Source organism: Panthera tigris, chromosome B1 (assembly GCF_018350195.1).
Source record: "Panthera tigris isolate Pti1 chromosome B1, P.tigris_Pti1_mat1.1, whole genome shotgun sequence".
Lineage (NCBI taxonomy): Eukaryota > Metazoa > Chordata > Mammalia > Carnivora > Felidae > Panthera > Panthera tigris.
Genome location: NC_056663.1, coordinates 52139748 through 52154806, shown reverse-complemented (window position 1 = coordinate 52154806; position 15059 = coordinate 52139748). Strand labels below are relative to the sequence as shown.

The 15059-nt window shown below is 40.0% G+C and overlaps 1 protein-coding gene across 1 annotated transcript in view; it reads left to right on the top strand.

The window, feature by feature from the left end:
- Positions 1 to 6308: 6308 nt before the first annotated feature.
- The window catches only part of XKR6 (XK related 6), a 95372-nt gene continuing 86621 nt past the window's right edge, over positions 6309 to 15059 (top strand). The window contains exon 1 of the mRNA XM_042984743.1: positions 6309 to 7042. Within this exon, the coding sequence (XP_042840677.1) occupies positions 6309 to 7042 (734 nt within the window). The remainder of the gene's footprint in view (positions 7043 to 15059) is intronic.

Below are 15059 nucleotides of genomic sequence, written 5' to 3'. Positions count from 1 at the left end.
GGGGAGGGGCAGAGATAGAGAGAGGGAGACACAGAATCCGAAACAGGCTCCAGGCTCTGAACTGTCAGCACAGAGCCTGATGCAGGGCTTGAACTTGGGAACTGCAAGATCATGACCTGAGCTGAAGTCAGATACTCAATCGACTGAGCCACCCAGGCGCCCCTTGGGTACCTTTTAAAGCTTCTAAAATACTTTCTTGTTTTTATTTTTACAATTATTTACTTGTTCACTGTCACTTCCACTTATTTGTAAGCTTCATGGGGGTCACAGCCATGTCTCTTTTATTCTTAGTGCCTACTAGACTGCTTGGCATATAGTAGGTAGGCACTTAGATGTTTGTTGATAAATGCATATCCTATATCTTACTCTCTAATCTCTAATTGTTCTCTAAATTTTAACATCATTTCATGACGTATTTATAATGCTGTTTTGTTAACTGCTATTTGCAGGTGTCTATTTTCTTTCAATGGGACTGTAGTTTGTAGAAATTATATTTCATATTTCTTTGCAATAAAGGAAGATAGTGGATTTTCAATAAACGCTTGCTGAATTAGGTTAGATTTAATTTAATTTGGTGTCTATCACTTTCTGAAATACTACAGCAGGAAACATGTCTAAAATATGAAGGAGATCTTGCTGTGGGATTTCATATGACTTGGGGGGCCAGTGGTATCGGCTAATGTCTGAGGTCAGCACCGAGCATAAGAGCCGTGTATGCTCAAAATTTTCTTTGCATTGGAGACATCATAGCAGTTTGCCAAAAGACCAATTCATCAAGCTTTTCCTCTAGCATCAGACCAAGTCTTATATCTTTGGTTGAAGATCAGAGAAAGGACTTACTTGACTTGGATTTGGGGGCCATATTATAGGCCAAATACAAATCTTTAAATTCTAGAATCACACTTGGCCTGGCAAGACAATCATATGAGAAACAAAGGAATGAAGGTCTACTGTGGAAATAGCATACTTTCATTACCCATCTCACACTCTATGCGAAGTCATACACCCCTTCTCTGAAGTGGCCTATATGAGTTGACTTATTATTCCTTGTTCTTCATTTTCTTTCGGTTGAGCATGAATAGTTGATTTCACATGTTAAGTGTACGTATGATGAACTTTTGCTATACTCTGCTCTTTGGGGAGTTAACTCATGGATCTCACTATCCTTAGTTAGACAATAAATGTGTAAGAATAAAAGTATGAGAAAGTTGAAGAAGGGTTTAAGTCATTTCACAGATAATCAAAGTTCTTGAGACAAACACCTTTACCAAATGATTTTCAGTGGTGTTCCTGCACAGAAGAAATACTGACATGCTTACCTCTTCGTTCCTACATATCTCTCCCAACCCACGTATGTGTGCACATTCCTCACCGTGTCCAAAAGACTCCTGTAAACATTTATTGTTTTTCTCCCATCCCACCCCTGTCATCACCCTATAGGTGTTTCTTTGCTATCTTTCTTGAACTACTTTATGCGAATACAAGAAAATAGGAATAAACTTCTGCCTTCCCCCACTTTTTACAGAAAATGTAGCATGCTTTATTGATTTTCACCTTATTCTTTTTGTACAACAACGTGTCCTGTAACTCACTCTATATCATTAAAAATAAAACCATAATATTTCAATATCACTGCATAGTATTTTGTCATGTGGATGTGCTACAATTTGTGTAACTAGTATTCCTTTGGACTGACACTTGGTTTTTTTTCCTCCTCATTTTTCTTCCTGTTATAAACAACAAACAATGCTGCATGTATAACCTTGTCCACGTGTCATTTCTGACATGTGCATATTTATCTGTAGGATAAATTCCTGTAAAAGGAATTGCTGTTGCAGAGAATGACTGCATTCGTAATTTTGATAGATCATGCCATATTCCCTTCCATAGATATTGTACCATTTTGTAACATCAGCATGAATCTATGAGAATGCTCGCTTGAATTGCAATTCTTAGAATCAAATAGAAAAAATGGAGCTTTTAGGGATAATGGGCTCCACGAGCTTACTCCTCTGTACTCAAAGAAGTCCTGCTTCTAGAGACAATAGATACAAGGAATAAAATTGATTAGGATGACATCCATCTACTGGTTTTGAGGCTTTACCCAAGCTCAAATTAGGAAAACCTGGTGAAGAATGTATGAGGAAGTCCCCACATAGTGCTTTTTTTGGGGGCAAATCCCCACGCTGTAATTCAAGTATTCTGTCTCCCTAATATGTATCAGATTATAACAGGCCCCTCTAGTGACTAGAACCGTAAGACTGGCTTCATTTCAAGAGGCCAATAGCTGGTGGCCCAGGGCAATGTGAAGGTGAGAGGTTTAGGCTTTGGAATTAGGCCTCCTTTGGACTGGAGGCTGTTTTCCAGCTATTAAAATGGGGATATCCCCATGCCTTTTGGGATGGTTGTAAAATTAAATAGAATGCTGTTTGGGACGGTGGCTAATACATAATGGCACTTAACAATAAATTCCCCTTTTGCCTTTCTGAAAACAGCAGAGATTCAGGAAGAAAAATGTCAAAAGTTTGGGGGCAGTGAAACTGTGCCACAACTTCGGTGTATTAGGTCTGTCTTACTTTACTCATAGAAGACGCTCTAAAAATCGATTTACCATTGTATTGCATGTAATTCCAACATGACTTCCCAGCCTATGTCAAAGTGGAAGTAAAAGAAGCCAAAGTTGGTAACTGACTGAACTACAAATAGCAGAGATTTTTTTTAAAAAATGTTATTTAGAAACAACAAGAACGCAAGTATCCAGCAGGCCTGGGGTGGTTTCTTAGTAGGCTTGTTCAATAGACAGAACCTCTTAGCATAAGTATACCTTAAGGTCAAGTCATCAAGAAAAGGTTAACTGGTGTGCTTGTAAAAAAGCAGACCAGTGGTCAATGAATTTCTTTTTATTCCTTCCTTGTTTACGAAAGGATCAAGGTATCTCTGTAATACATCAATGGTTTTATAAAGATTTATATCATCAGATGCAAAATACCTATTTTGGGGGGGGGCTTTGAAAGGGTAAATTTCAGTTATTTCAAAAATTATTTTAATTCACTTATTTGACTAATATTTATTGAGTGCTTACTATGTGTTCAGCACTGTGCTAAGCTCAGGACTTAGTTGGTATACCTAATTGCCCCAAAATTCTGGGTTAAAAAAAAGTATCATTCATAGCACAGTTCTAATTTATGTTAGCCTTTCAGTGAGTTTTCATGATAGCTTTATTATCACTGTAACTGATTTTAATTTTAGAACCTTCTGGGTTGCACACTGTATACCTTCCACAGAAGTCAGAATGATAAAATTGTTGAAACAGCAAATGTAAAGTTGAAATCACTTGACAGCCTGCAGATCTTATGCATCCACTTGAAATTTCAATTGTGATAAACCCTTTTGATTCAGTCTCATTTGTCAGCTTTATACAGTAAGTATAATTTACTTAGCTAATTTCACTAGTAGATTATGTTCTTTCAGGGCATAGAGAAATAAGAATCATAAATATGTCATTGCTGCCTGCTATTGTATCTCATTTCATTGCCTCACAGGCTTAAACAGAGAAAATATACTTAAAGATACAAATTAGTTGTACCCGTTTCCTGGAAGCAGTTAAAAATGCCTTCATTTATTAGAGATACCAAATCTATCTACTGAGTGATAAAATTTAAGTAACTATATGTTGGTACCATACAAACATATAATAGCAATAAAAATAATAGCAGTTATCATTTATTTAGTGCTGACTACCTATCAAGTATCATGTTGAGTTTTGAATGGATTACCATCTTTAATCCACCTAACAACTTTTCAGAGAACATGTCAACATTGTATGATGTTATTATCCCCATCATACAATGTAGGGAACTCAGGTTTAAGGAGGTTAATTATCTTGCTCACAGTATTCATGTTAAAGAATAAAAATTCAACCGAGTAAATGCAAAGATCTAATTGGCTTTATTAAATGATTCATGAATTGGGCAGCATCCCATCTAGCAAGTAGAGAGGAGTCCCAAGGAGTTCTACAGAATGGAAGATTTTCATAGGAAGGAAGGTGGGGCAAGAAAGTTACTAGCAAGAGGAAACAAAGAGTTGTGCCAGACAAGGTCACCTTCCCTTAGCCGCAAGGGCAGGGGTTCTTATTAGGTAAATTACCTCATCTTCCTTTGGGGGATGAAAAGGGCCCGTATGACAAATTACCTCATTGGTGCTGCTCAGAAAATTCCTGACTGGTTAAGACTACATTGAGGAAGGTAGAAATTGCAGTGAGGTATTAAGACCTGGTTTGGTGACTTGGCCAAAGTCATGCCATTTTGGGCCTATGGTTTTCTTTTTGCCATTCACATTATTATTTTAGTGGAACTGGGATTCAAACCTAGGCAGTCCTAATCTACACTTAAGCTGTTTTTCTAAAACGTTATTAATTCAAATTCAGTAAAGAAAGAGGCCATTTATATGAGGAAATGTCCTTACCTGTTGGCTATAAGTTTTGCTAGCACAGGAACAAAGAGGCTTAAATCGTGGTATGAAATCAAAGGATAGAGTTACGAGACTTGTTTCCAAAAGCAGATTTTGGAATTACTTGTCCTCTTTCCCCTCCCCCCCTCCCCAATGGCTGGGGTAAAAATTCTCTAGGAGTACTTTCTGTAAGGTCTTTATAGGATTTACCTTGGCATACTGACGAAAAGTTGTGTCCTAAAATATGGAATCCTTGTTTGCCTTGCCACCCCCAATTAACTAGGTGCTATAGTGTTAAATATCATATACCTCAAAATAATCCTGAAGATTTCATAGGCACCTTTCTTCTACAGAACTTCGGTGCAAATATTACCTAATTTGACCTCAGGATTCCAAAGAAAACTACAGTATTATTAGGTTTTACTCAAGAGAGAAGTAGACAGGGTCAGAAAAATGAGTACAAAATTCAGGGTTTAAAGAAAATTCAGAGTTTAAAACATTTTTTGCCCTCTTTTTTTAATCTCAAAATGTTTCTTTCCCTTGATCAGTAACAATTGTAACCACGTAGCTTGCTTTGTCTGGCTTCAAATGTACTTTCACTAGAAGATCATTGTAATTCAAATCCATTCAGTGCTGCTTCACTTTTGTAATTTGTTAAGATTAAGTAGTGTACCCTCCACGTGTTTTAATGATATAGCACATTGATAACATTTTCACTCATTTAAAGCCGTGTTTACTGACAGAATTTTAGCACCAAAAACATTCTAAAAGGCAATCTTCACACATTCAAATAGCTTGAACAAGTAATTGATACACCTTAAACTCTGGCTAGTTCGAATTTTCCAAATTAAGGTCACATAATATAAAAATCACATACTTAAAAAAAGTTGGTAGAAATACATTTCAATGATGAAGAAAATACATTCAAGGTCACTGATGCCAATTCAATCTTCGCTCTAACATTCAAGGTGCAATAGGCTGACTTTTAATTGGACTTTGGATTTTTCTTAAGGGAATGATGGAAACTTTATTACTAAAGATGGTAAAGTTGTCAGTGACAAGAAAATCAGGGGGTCAACAGAGGGAGGTGTCCAAACATGTGAGAATCAGTCAGTTGTGTGTGGGAATCTAAACTGATTTATGCAATTTCTCAAGACCCTCAAAATAAGAAAATAAGAGAATTTTGAAAGAAGGAAAAAAAAAAAACCACCAAAGAGGTGAGACACAGCCATTTTGATGGGGGGGGGGTGCCTAACTACTCAATGAGGTCATCCTATCTCCCGGAAGTGACACGTAATCACCTGCTTTGCACGAGCTCCGCCCCTTCCCTCAGAGGTCCCGCCCCTTTGCCAGCAGCCGGGAGGGTGTTAGGGGGCGTTTCTCCAGGAGGAAAGCTGTGAGCTGCGACGCTGAGGAAGGGGACCCCAAAACGTCTGGCACTGCCCCCTCCAGGGATCACTTTGGACCGCATCACTCGGCCCAGCGGGATTCAGAAACGCCGAGGGGTCAACCTGATGGGTTTCGGGGTCAACGGAAGAGGGGAAGGGGAGCCCTGGCGGGGAGAACCCCCCGGTCCCCCGCCCAGCAGCTGAGGCACAGGAGGGCGGCCATCTTGGCCGGGAGGGTAGGGCTGGGGAGCTGCGGGCGCCGTGCGATTGGGGGGCTCGCCCGGAAGTGACGCCAACTACCCGGAAGCGGAGGGGGTTCCCTGGCCCACTCCCCCCTCGTTCGTTTGCTCCCCCGCTTCCTCCCCGCCCCCCTTCCTCTCCATTCGTTTCCCCCCCTCCCCGTTCCCTGCCTTCTTCCCCCCCCTACCCGTCCCTCCCCCCCCAACCTCCGGAGCTGGGAAGAGAGTCAAGATGGCGGCGAAATCCGATGGCGGTGGCGTGGGGGTGGGCTTCGCCCAGCTGCACAACCTGGACGAGGCGGTGGGCAGCGGCGGCGAGGAGGACGGGGAGCCCGGGGGAGGCGGCTGCGGCGGCGGCGGCGACGGCAGCGAGCCCGGCGAGAGCAGCTCGCTGCACATCTGCCACTGCTGCAACACCTCCTCGTGCTACTGGGGCTGCCGCTCCGCCTGCCTGCGCTCCCTCCTGGGCAAGAAGCCGCGCCGCAGCGCCGCCGCCGCCGCCGACGGGGGGGACCAGCCGCTGCAGCCGCCCGCGGCCGCCGACCACCACCCCCCGACGCCTGCCGCTCGGCCGCAACCGCCGCAGGTGGAGCGGCCGTGGCTCGACTGCCTGTGGATCGTGCTGGCGCTGCTGGTCTTCTTCGGGGACGTGGGCACCGACCTGTGGCTGGCCCTCGACTACTACCGCAAGGGGGACTACGGCTTCTTCGGGCTGACCCTCTTCTTCGTGCTGGTGCCGTCGCTGCTGGTGCAGAGCCTGAGCTTCCGCTGGTTCGTGCAGGACTACACGGGCGGCGGGCTGGGCGCCGTGGAGGGGCTCAGCAGCCGGGGCCCCCCCATGATGGGGGCCGGCTACGGCCGCGGCGGCCCGGGCTCGGCCACGCCGGGGGCGCAGCGCCTGTGCCGCCTCTCCGTGTGGATCTGGCAGTCGGTCATCCACCTGCTGCAGATGGGGCAGGTGTGGAGGTAAGAGCACTGCGGGGGTGGGGGCGGGGGCCCGGGCAGCCGGCCCTGCGGAGGGCCCCGCGGGCGAGGCCAGAGCCCTCCAGAGCGCGTTCTGCCCTCGAGGTGCCTCGCAGTTGGGCCCCTCGGACGGGTCTGCCGCGGGGTCTTGAAGGAGGGGTTTGCCGCTCACTTCCCCTGGCGTCTGAAAAAGACCGTCGTTTGATCTGGATCCCTGGCCACGCCTTTTGGCCCTGGGAGGCCCCAGTCCCGCTGTTTGTCTATCTTCTTCCCGGGTTCGCACTTACCGGAGACCCTGCCTCATCCTTTCCTTCCCTCACATCTCTGTAGACCTCTTATTCCCGTTGTCCCTTTCCCCTGTTTCCCAAGGTAACCAGCCGCTAGCGCTTTTTATCTGCACCCCAGCTCGCCTCCTGTTTGGGGGGGGGGGACCTTCCTTCTTCCAAGCTGGTTTTGCATTCGGTTTTGTCCCCTGGTGAGACATCTTCCCCTCTTCCCCGTCTTCTCTCCGCAGTGGCCTGTGTGGGGCCCTGTGCAAAAAACCCCTCTCTGCCTCTCCTTTTAGCACTCCTTTATTCCATGCGCCCTCCCCCCTGCAATCCTGTCCCCTGCAAATGACTCTAAACCGCTGCCCTCCTTGAAGGAAAAATGACTTTTCTTTCTTTTTTTTTTTTCTTTCTCTTTCTTTCTTTCTTTCTTTCTTTCTTTCTTTCTTTTTTTGCTGGATTAGACCCTTTTTTTGGTGACAGGTAAAATTGTGTCGTATATACTGGGTGTAAGCGTTTGTTTTTAACTCTCACCTCCAGAAAGTCAATTAGCCACCTGGACACCTATTCTGGAGGAACATTGTTTTTGATACCTAGGCCAGTGCTTAGGGGATTTATGTTTACACAAGCCCATGCTTGGCCCTGCGGCCCTTTCCTCTTTTGTAAATTTCCCCTGTGCCTGGTGAATACCTCACAAACCCCTTGCAGATGTTCTTTTTGCTACCCACCTTAACTGGCTTAACTAAGGAAATGATCCCTTTAAAATCTTGGTAAATCTTTGCCCTCCAGCTTAAAAGCTTGAGTGTATTCTGGAAACTGTGAGTTTGTAGGTAAACATTTACAAGAGAAGCGAATCTTAACTGAAGCTGAATTACACAGAGCTCTTCGGGTACATTGCTTCTGTGAGAAGACATTTTGCCTAGATTGCCCTGAGTCCTGCACCTAGTAGGAGGTTTTAGGTGCTCTGTATTTCAGTTAACTGAGATGTACTTAGGTTAACTGACATAAAGTTCATTGTCTTTTGAATTGTTTGTCCAGATCTCTCTTTATAGTTTCAAATAAAGACGTTTCAGAAAGCATGGGATTGAGTTAAGTCAAATCATGAAAGTGACTGCAAGAACTTTGTCCTGTAGGGTTTATATGCAGATTCAGGACTGGGGACTTGTGAGTGGTTCTTGATTTTTCTGATACTTCTAGGCTTGTTTACTGGTGCTCCTAGATTGAATTTAGCAACCTTTTTTTCCTAGCTGTACTTGTCTGCAAATAATTGGTTTCCTGCTGATAAGTTTATAAGAAAGGGGTAGTGGGATAAAATAGGGGGGAAAGTGATGATTAACTTTTAGCAATTTTGAGTGTAGCATGCGGTCAGGTAAAGTTTTGAAATACGTTTTGCATTTGAAATCTAAATCTAAAAACCTACCTGAACACCCAAATCCATATTGAATCAAAGGTAGTACGTTTGATACTGGGGATACTTTTTTTGATTTCTTGCAGGTTTCTTGCAAAACCTTTTGATTTCTTGCAGGTAAGATGCAAAAGAATGAAGGGGGAGAGGGACAAGAAGGATGGGGGAGAGAGATTTTGAAATACTAGTAAAGATAAACTGCATATATTTAATAACTAGGTTTCTGAACAAGCCAAAGTTCCCTGTCGCTCCCTGTCTTTAACTCCTAAAGTGTAGACAATCAGTATCTTGGTGTCAGGTTCAAGTTCCTGAGAGAATGTTTCTAATGTAATCCATGCTAGGTATTTATTAGTAGTGAGCTTTTGGGACATGATGGAATTGGAGTTCAGCTTCACAGATTTCTTAGAACAATTTTTCCCCTAATCTTAATTGCATTTGGATAAAGAAGTCCAGATTTTGGAACAAACTAAAAAGTACATTTTAAGTGTAATTTTAGGCTTTTATACTTGTTTAAAATAGGGTAATGTATTTCTTTCCCAGATCTTCCTTGAAGTTCCAAGATGTGCAGTGGTATAGATATTTCAGAAAGATGCCTGTGATTTTACTATGTTTAAATTTTTTTTCAAGATTAGAATATGTGTCTAAATTTTTCATAAAGCTTTCAAAGTATAAAGTACTAAAAGATACGTTAATTCAGCTAAGTTATTTATTTCAACTTAGCTGTACTTCAAAAGAAATAATTGCTGATGAAGGATTTTCTTTCCTTGCTTTAAAATTTTTCAATAAGCTTGTTTTGTTTGAAATGTCCCAGGAACAGAGTCTCCTCTTTACTACCTGCTAGGCACGTGGCTTGTATGCAAATCATTCACATGAAAAGCATTACAAGAAGGTTTTCATCCTTTTTTTGTTTGAATTTCTGGGCAAACAATTACTTATTGTGTGTATAAACACACATCATCTCAGAGTTTACTGCAGATTTTTGGGGTTACAGTTGTTCCCTTAATTATATTTGCTACTTAAATTTTGCTATTTCATGTGGTCATGTGACGAGGGTAAGGCCTAGGAATTATATCACTGATTTGGGCTACATTTCTAAGAAACATGTTGGTAAAGTTGTACATTGTTAAAGCTGATTCCATTAAACCATGAATACCTGTCTCTTCACATGCTTCTTCTTTTTTTTTTTTTTAATGTAAAATCATTTGACTCATGCTTGGACAGATCTCAGTGCTAATTTAAGAGAATTTAGTTTTCCTTGATAGTAGGGTGATACACTTTAACGTGTGATGCCTTTCCTGTCGAGATGCAAAATACTTGATAGCTCTTTCACCAAATGACTTTACAGAATGTGAGAAAATATTTTTGGGTAGGCCAGAATTGGAGCGTGGAAGAATAGTTGTCTGTGGGATGATTTGGTTTCATGAACCTTCTTTTGCAGAGTTTTGGTGTGTGATTAAGGTCTACTTAATGTATGTGTTACTCTCACTAATTACTTAACATGTAACTTAACGGTGTAGCTTTATGTGCTCTATTTTTCAGGTGCTTTTCCCAAGGATGGAAGGTATATGAGTCACTCATAACAAGAATGTGAGTCACGCCGGGCTTCAGTTTAGTGAAAGTGTTATTAGAAAGCGCGATCATTTTCTTAGAGGGTTAGACCTTAGGAACGGTTTGATTTAGTTTGTATATTTGCATCATTGTAAGTTTTTTCCTTCAGTGTATCAGCCTTCCTTTGCTTTTGTGCTACTTTTAGAGGGTGTTTAGTATTTCGGCAGTTCTCTGCAGTCACAAAGCAACAGTTCTTTGACTGAAATTTCATCTAATGTCATGATATCGCAGCCAATCGTTAATCTCCCTATTTGTTTTTATGGGTGTGTTTACACCTTTCTTTTTCACAAAGTCAAAGAAGAATTTATCTAAAATCTTAATAATTTTTGCCATTTTTAAAGTGAGTATCAACTGTCTTTTCTCCTGGGAGATGGTGTGGGGTGGAGGGTTGCCTTCAAGGGAGAAAAAAGAAAAAGGTGTTTGACATATCATAATAGCCCCATCCATCTATGAACAGTTAAAAGCTTTGTGTGTTTTGCAGTTTTTCCTGTTTTAAGACTGGCATAATGTAGGGACACAGCTTAATCAGCAGCAAATGTTGCTAGGCTGGTGAAGATGGTTTTTTCATTACTGCTTCACCCCCCCCCCCCCCCCCCGCAATATATAGGGATGCTTGGCATTTTAAGGGCCTTTGTTCTTGTTGAATCTTTTAGAACGTTGGTTTCTAACTCTGGCTGAAACTAGAACCTACTACAGCTTAAAAAAAAAAAAAAAAAGAAAGAAAATGTTTAAGGTCCCAGAGTGGGACCCAAGTAATCTTATTTTTAAAAGCTCTACAGGTGATTACATGGGCAGGCAGAGAAACAGTTGAGAAACAGTTTTAGAATTGTTTCAGCTTATTCATTTGGAGATTGTTGTTGGATTTGTGTTTTTAATAAATGATGGAACAGTTGGGAATGGAATGATGTGGTACTATGAAGTTCGGTTCCTGGACCCACTGTAACAAAAAGACTTTGCCTTGGAAACAGTATCTAAAAATGTACCTGGAGCTGTTTCTAGTATATGCCCTTAAGGTACTCTTGTTTTTTGTTTTTTTTTTTTGTTTTGTTTTGAGCCCAGTATGGGTCTTCTAAAAGGATTTCTAAGTTGAAAGTACTCTTGAATAAAGGTAGACCACTTCTTTGCTTTTGTGTGATCCAGGTAGTACTTTTATGATTATGTTGCATGTAAAAGGTATATTACTTTTAACTTTGAAATGAATCTCGGGCAGGCTTAAGGTAAACATAACTGGGCTTACAAGTGGTATTGGACTAAGTGATCTATAATGTTCTTCTTGCTCTAAGATTTTGTGATTTAAGAATGGAAATGTTACCTTGCAAATAAGGAAATTTCATTCGTGTGGGGCCAGAGTACCAGTCACTGTCAAATGAAGATTGTATACACGTGTGTGTGTGTGTGTGTGTGTGTGTGTGTGTGTGTGTGTGTGTGTGTCAGGGCTTTACATATCTGCTTATTACTAGATGGGAATCTAAATATTTTAAAAATACATTATATTTTATCCATAAATTTAATGGAATTCTGTTTCAAAAGAAAGTGGGATTTTTTTTAGGGGAAACGAGAAAAATTGAGAGAAGTAAATGTTTTTGCACAATCAAAAAAAGTCTTGTTGAAAAAATGCTGAGACTTACCAGAAAACGGATGTGCTGTAAAGTGTCAATAATTAGAACAACGTGTGGCTGGCAGAGGAATTAGGCAAATAGGTAGTGAAACAGAATAAGGAGTGAGGTAAAAAGACAGGTTTATGGGAATTTAGCAGATAGTAAAGCATTTCTAATCCATGAAGGGGAAAAGGGTTATTTAACAAATGATATTGGGGCAAATGACTACCCAGTTGGGAAGAATTGATTTCTACCTTACATAAATAAAGATTCTAAAAGAATTAAAGATATAAACATAAAATAGTACATGTAAAAGAAAATATAGAATAATTTTATAATTTTGCAGTGGGCAAGACCCTTTGATACCATAAAGGAAAAAAGAAAGGTATCACAACATTAAGTAGTCTTATCTAGTTATTCCCTTCCCCCTCCCACCACCTGAAAAATCATAGAAATACATAATTAGTGGAAGTTATATATATAGATAAAGAGCTACTTCCTCAAGGAGAATGACTATGAAGAGAGTTTCCCTGAAAATTATTTCTCATTTTTCAAAGAATAGAAACAGTAAAACTTGACATTTATGGTAACTTTTCAAGGGAAGGTGATGAAAAAAATGGCATGGCGTTGAGTAACATTGCAACTAGTGATGAAGGATAGTATTTCCAGAATGATGGAGAAACAAAGCCTTAAACTCTGTTACAGAAATCTAGCGTTCTAGAAATGTAGTAGGCACATGTCAGAAATCACAGGCAGTTCATTTCTGTCTCTTAACAATACACATACTGTTTTGCAGTATGATTTGATTTTGCAAACTTTATCCAAAAGTCACTTAGGCTTATGTAACTGATAAATTCTGGACTATTGCAAAGATTCTGTGGGATTCAAAAATAATCTGTGTCTGACGTATTGCCATTTTCACCCTGGGCTGGTAGCTTTATGGTGTTACTTCTGCAAGGAAGTTTATGGTTAAAACTTTAGTTTATTCCTTCATAATGTTCTGTTTACCTACTTTCTTCTAGTTAGAATTCTGGATTTCTTGTTTCTTTCTGAACGAGTTAAATTTTTTTAAAATGTCATGAACATACAACCTCATTTAAAAAGTTCAGTGACTTTTTACATTTGCCTGAAGACAATCCACTACTTATTGTCATTGGAGATTTTTTGTTGTTGTTGTTAAGGGACAGAACATACATAGTGTGGTATACAGGGAACACTGTATATTGGAATTAAGAAGTCTGGTTTATCATTCTACAAGTTACAAAAAAATCTCTGGCTTCAATTTTCTCATATTTATCAAATGAGAAGTTAAAGTTAGTGATCCTTAAGGTCTCTTCAGTTTTAAAAAGTTTATTATGCTGATAGGGATTAACACTCTGAAGTTTTAAAGAAGCAGTTTCATGCTTTAGTTTGAGCAGTTTAAATATTTTAAAATGTATAGGTTTCCCAGGAACTGCCTTGAAATTTTACCATGTGTTATTTTGATATACTAAACACATTCTCATTATTTTCAATAACTTTGCTGCCTGTAGAGGCATTTTTATCTCTCTGTAGTTAATGTTAGAATTCATAGCAGATTAGACTTTCTAAGAAATGTGTTAATGCTGGTTTATTAGCTAACTTTGTGAATTTGCAATTTCAGCTAAAATTCACATCTTTTAAAGTTCATTTTTTGTAGTCTTCAGTTATAAATTTTTTTTACTATTAGATTAAGCTTAAAGCAATGTATGTATCCAAGTTCTAGATTTTGGAGGTTTTCCTGGATTGTTTATTAGATTAATTTCTTTATTGGGGAGGAACCTCAAAGTCACCTACTGCAGTTTATTATTTGCTATGTGTTCTCTAACTTTGAAAAGTTAGTGTTTGTAATTATTGTTTTTTTAATGGTGGCTTCTATGTCAGTTGTGAGCTGTTCTGGGAAATAATTCTAAGTGAATTTTGGTTTTGGTATTCTTAGATTATGGTATAGGTACTTTTCTGGTTCTAGTTGTATTTCCTGATTTTGCTTGGAGGACTTAGTGAATATTGTTACAATGACATTGATAACATTTCTACACAAGATTCACCTTTAGATTTTTCTTTTCTGTATATCTGATATGTATATATCTTGGTATATTACATTGTTTTTATCCATTTTAAAACAAATCACTATATCCCTAAGGTATTTTACGTATTGCTAACAAAGTTTCTCATATATCACTTTTACCTTGAAATGCCAGTTTTTAAAATAACTTTTTTTACTGAAGAATAATTGACATACAATATTTCATTAATTTCAGGTATACAACATAGTAATTTAATAGCTCTGCTGTGTATTACGTATCTGTGTCATATGCATTTTATAACTGGAAGATTGTGCCTCTTAATCCTCCTCACCTGTTTCGTCCATCACCACACCCCACTCCTCTCTGGCAACCATCAAGTTTGTTCTCTGTATCTGAGTCTTTTTTCTGTTTTGTTTTTTAAATTCCACATATAAGTGAAATCACTGACTTATTTCACTTAGCATGGTACCTTATAGGTCCATCCATGTTGTCGCAAATGGCAAGATTTCATTTTTTTTTTTTTTTAACGTTTTTTATTTATTTTTGGGACAGAGAGAGACAGAGCATGAACGGGGGAGGGGCAGAGAGAGAGGGAGACACAGAATCGGAAACAGGCTCCAGGCTCCGAGCCATCAGCCCAGAGCCTGACGCGGGGCTCGAACTCACGGACCGCGAGATCGTGACCTGGCTGAAGTCGGACGCCTAACCGACTGCGCCACCCAGGCGCCCCAAGATTTCATTTTTTAAGAAAGTTTATTTGAAGTTAGGTTTTATGTGTTTATTAATTTAATCAATCAATCTCTACACCCAGTGTAGGGCTCAAACTCATGACCCTGAGATCAAGAGTCACATGCTCTTCCAACTGAGCCAGCCAGGCACCCCAAGATTTCATTTTTTAAGTCTGGGTAATATACCACATCTTGTTTTTCCATTCGTCTATTGATGGATACTTAGGTTGCTTCCATATCTTGGCTATTGTAAACATTGCTATAATGAACATAGGGGTACACATGTCTTTTCAAAGTGGTTTTTGTTTTCTTTGAATACATACCTGGAACTGGAATTGCTGGATTGTATGGTAGTTCTATTTTAAATTTT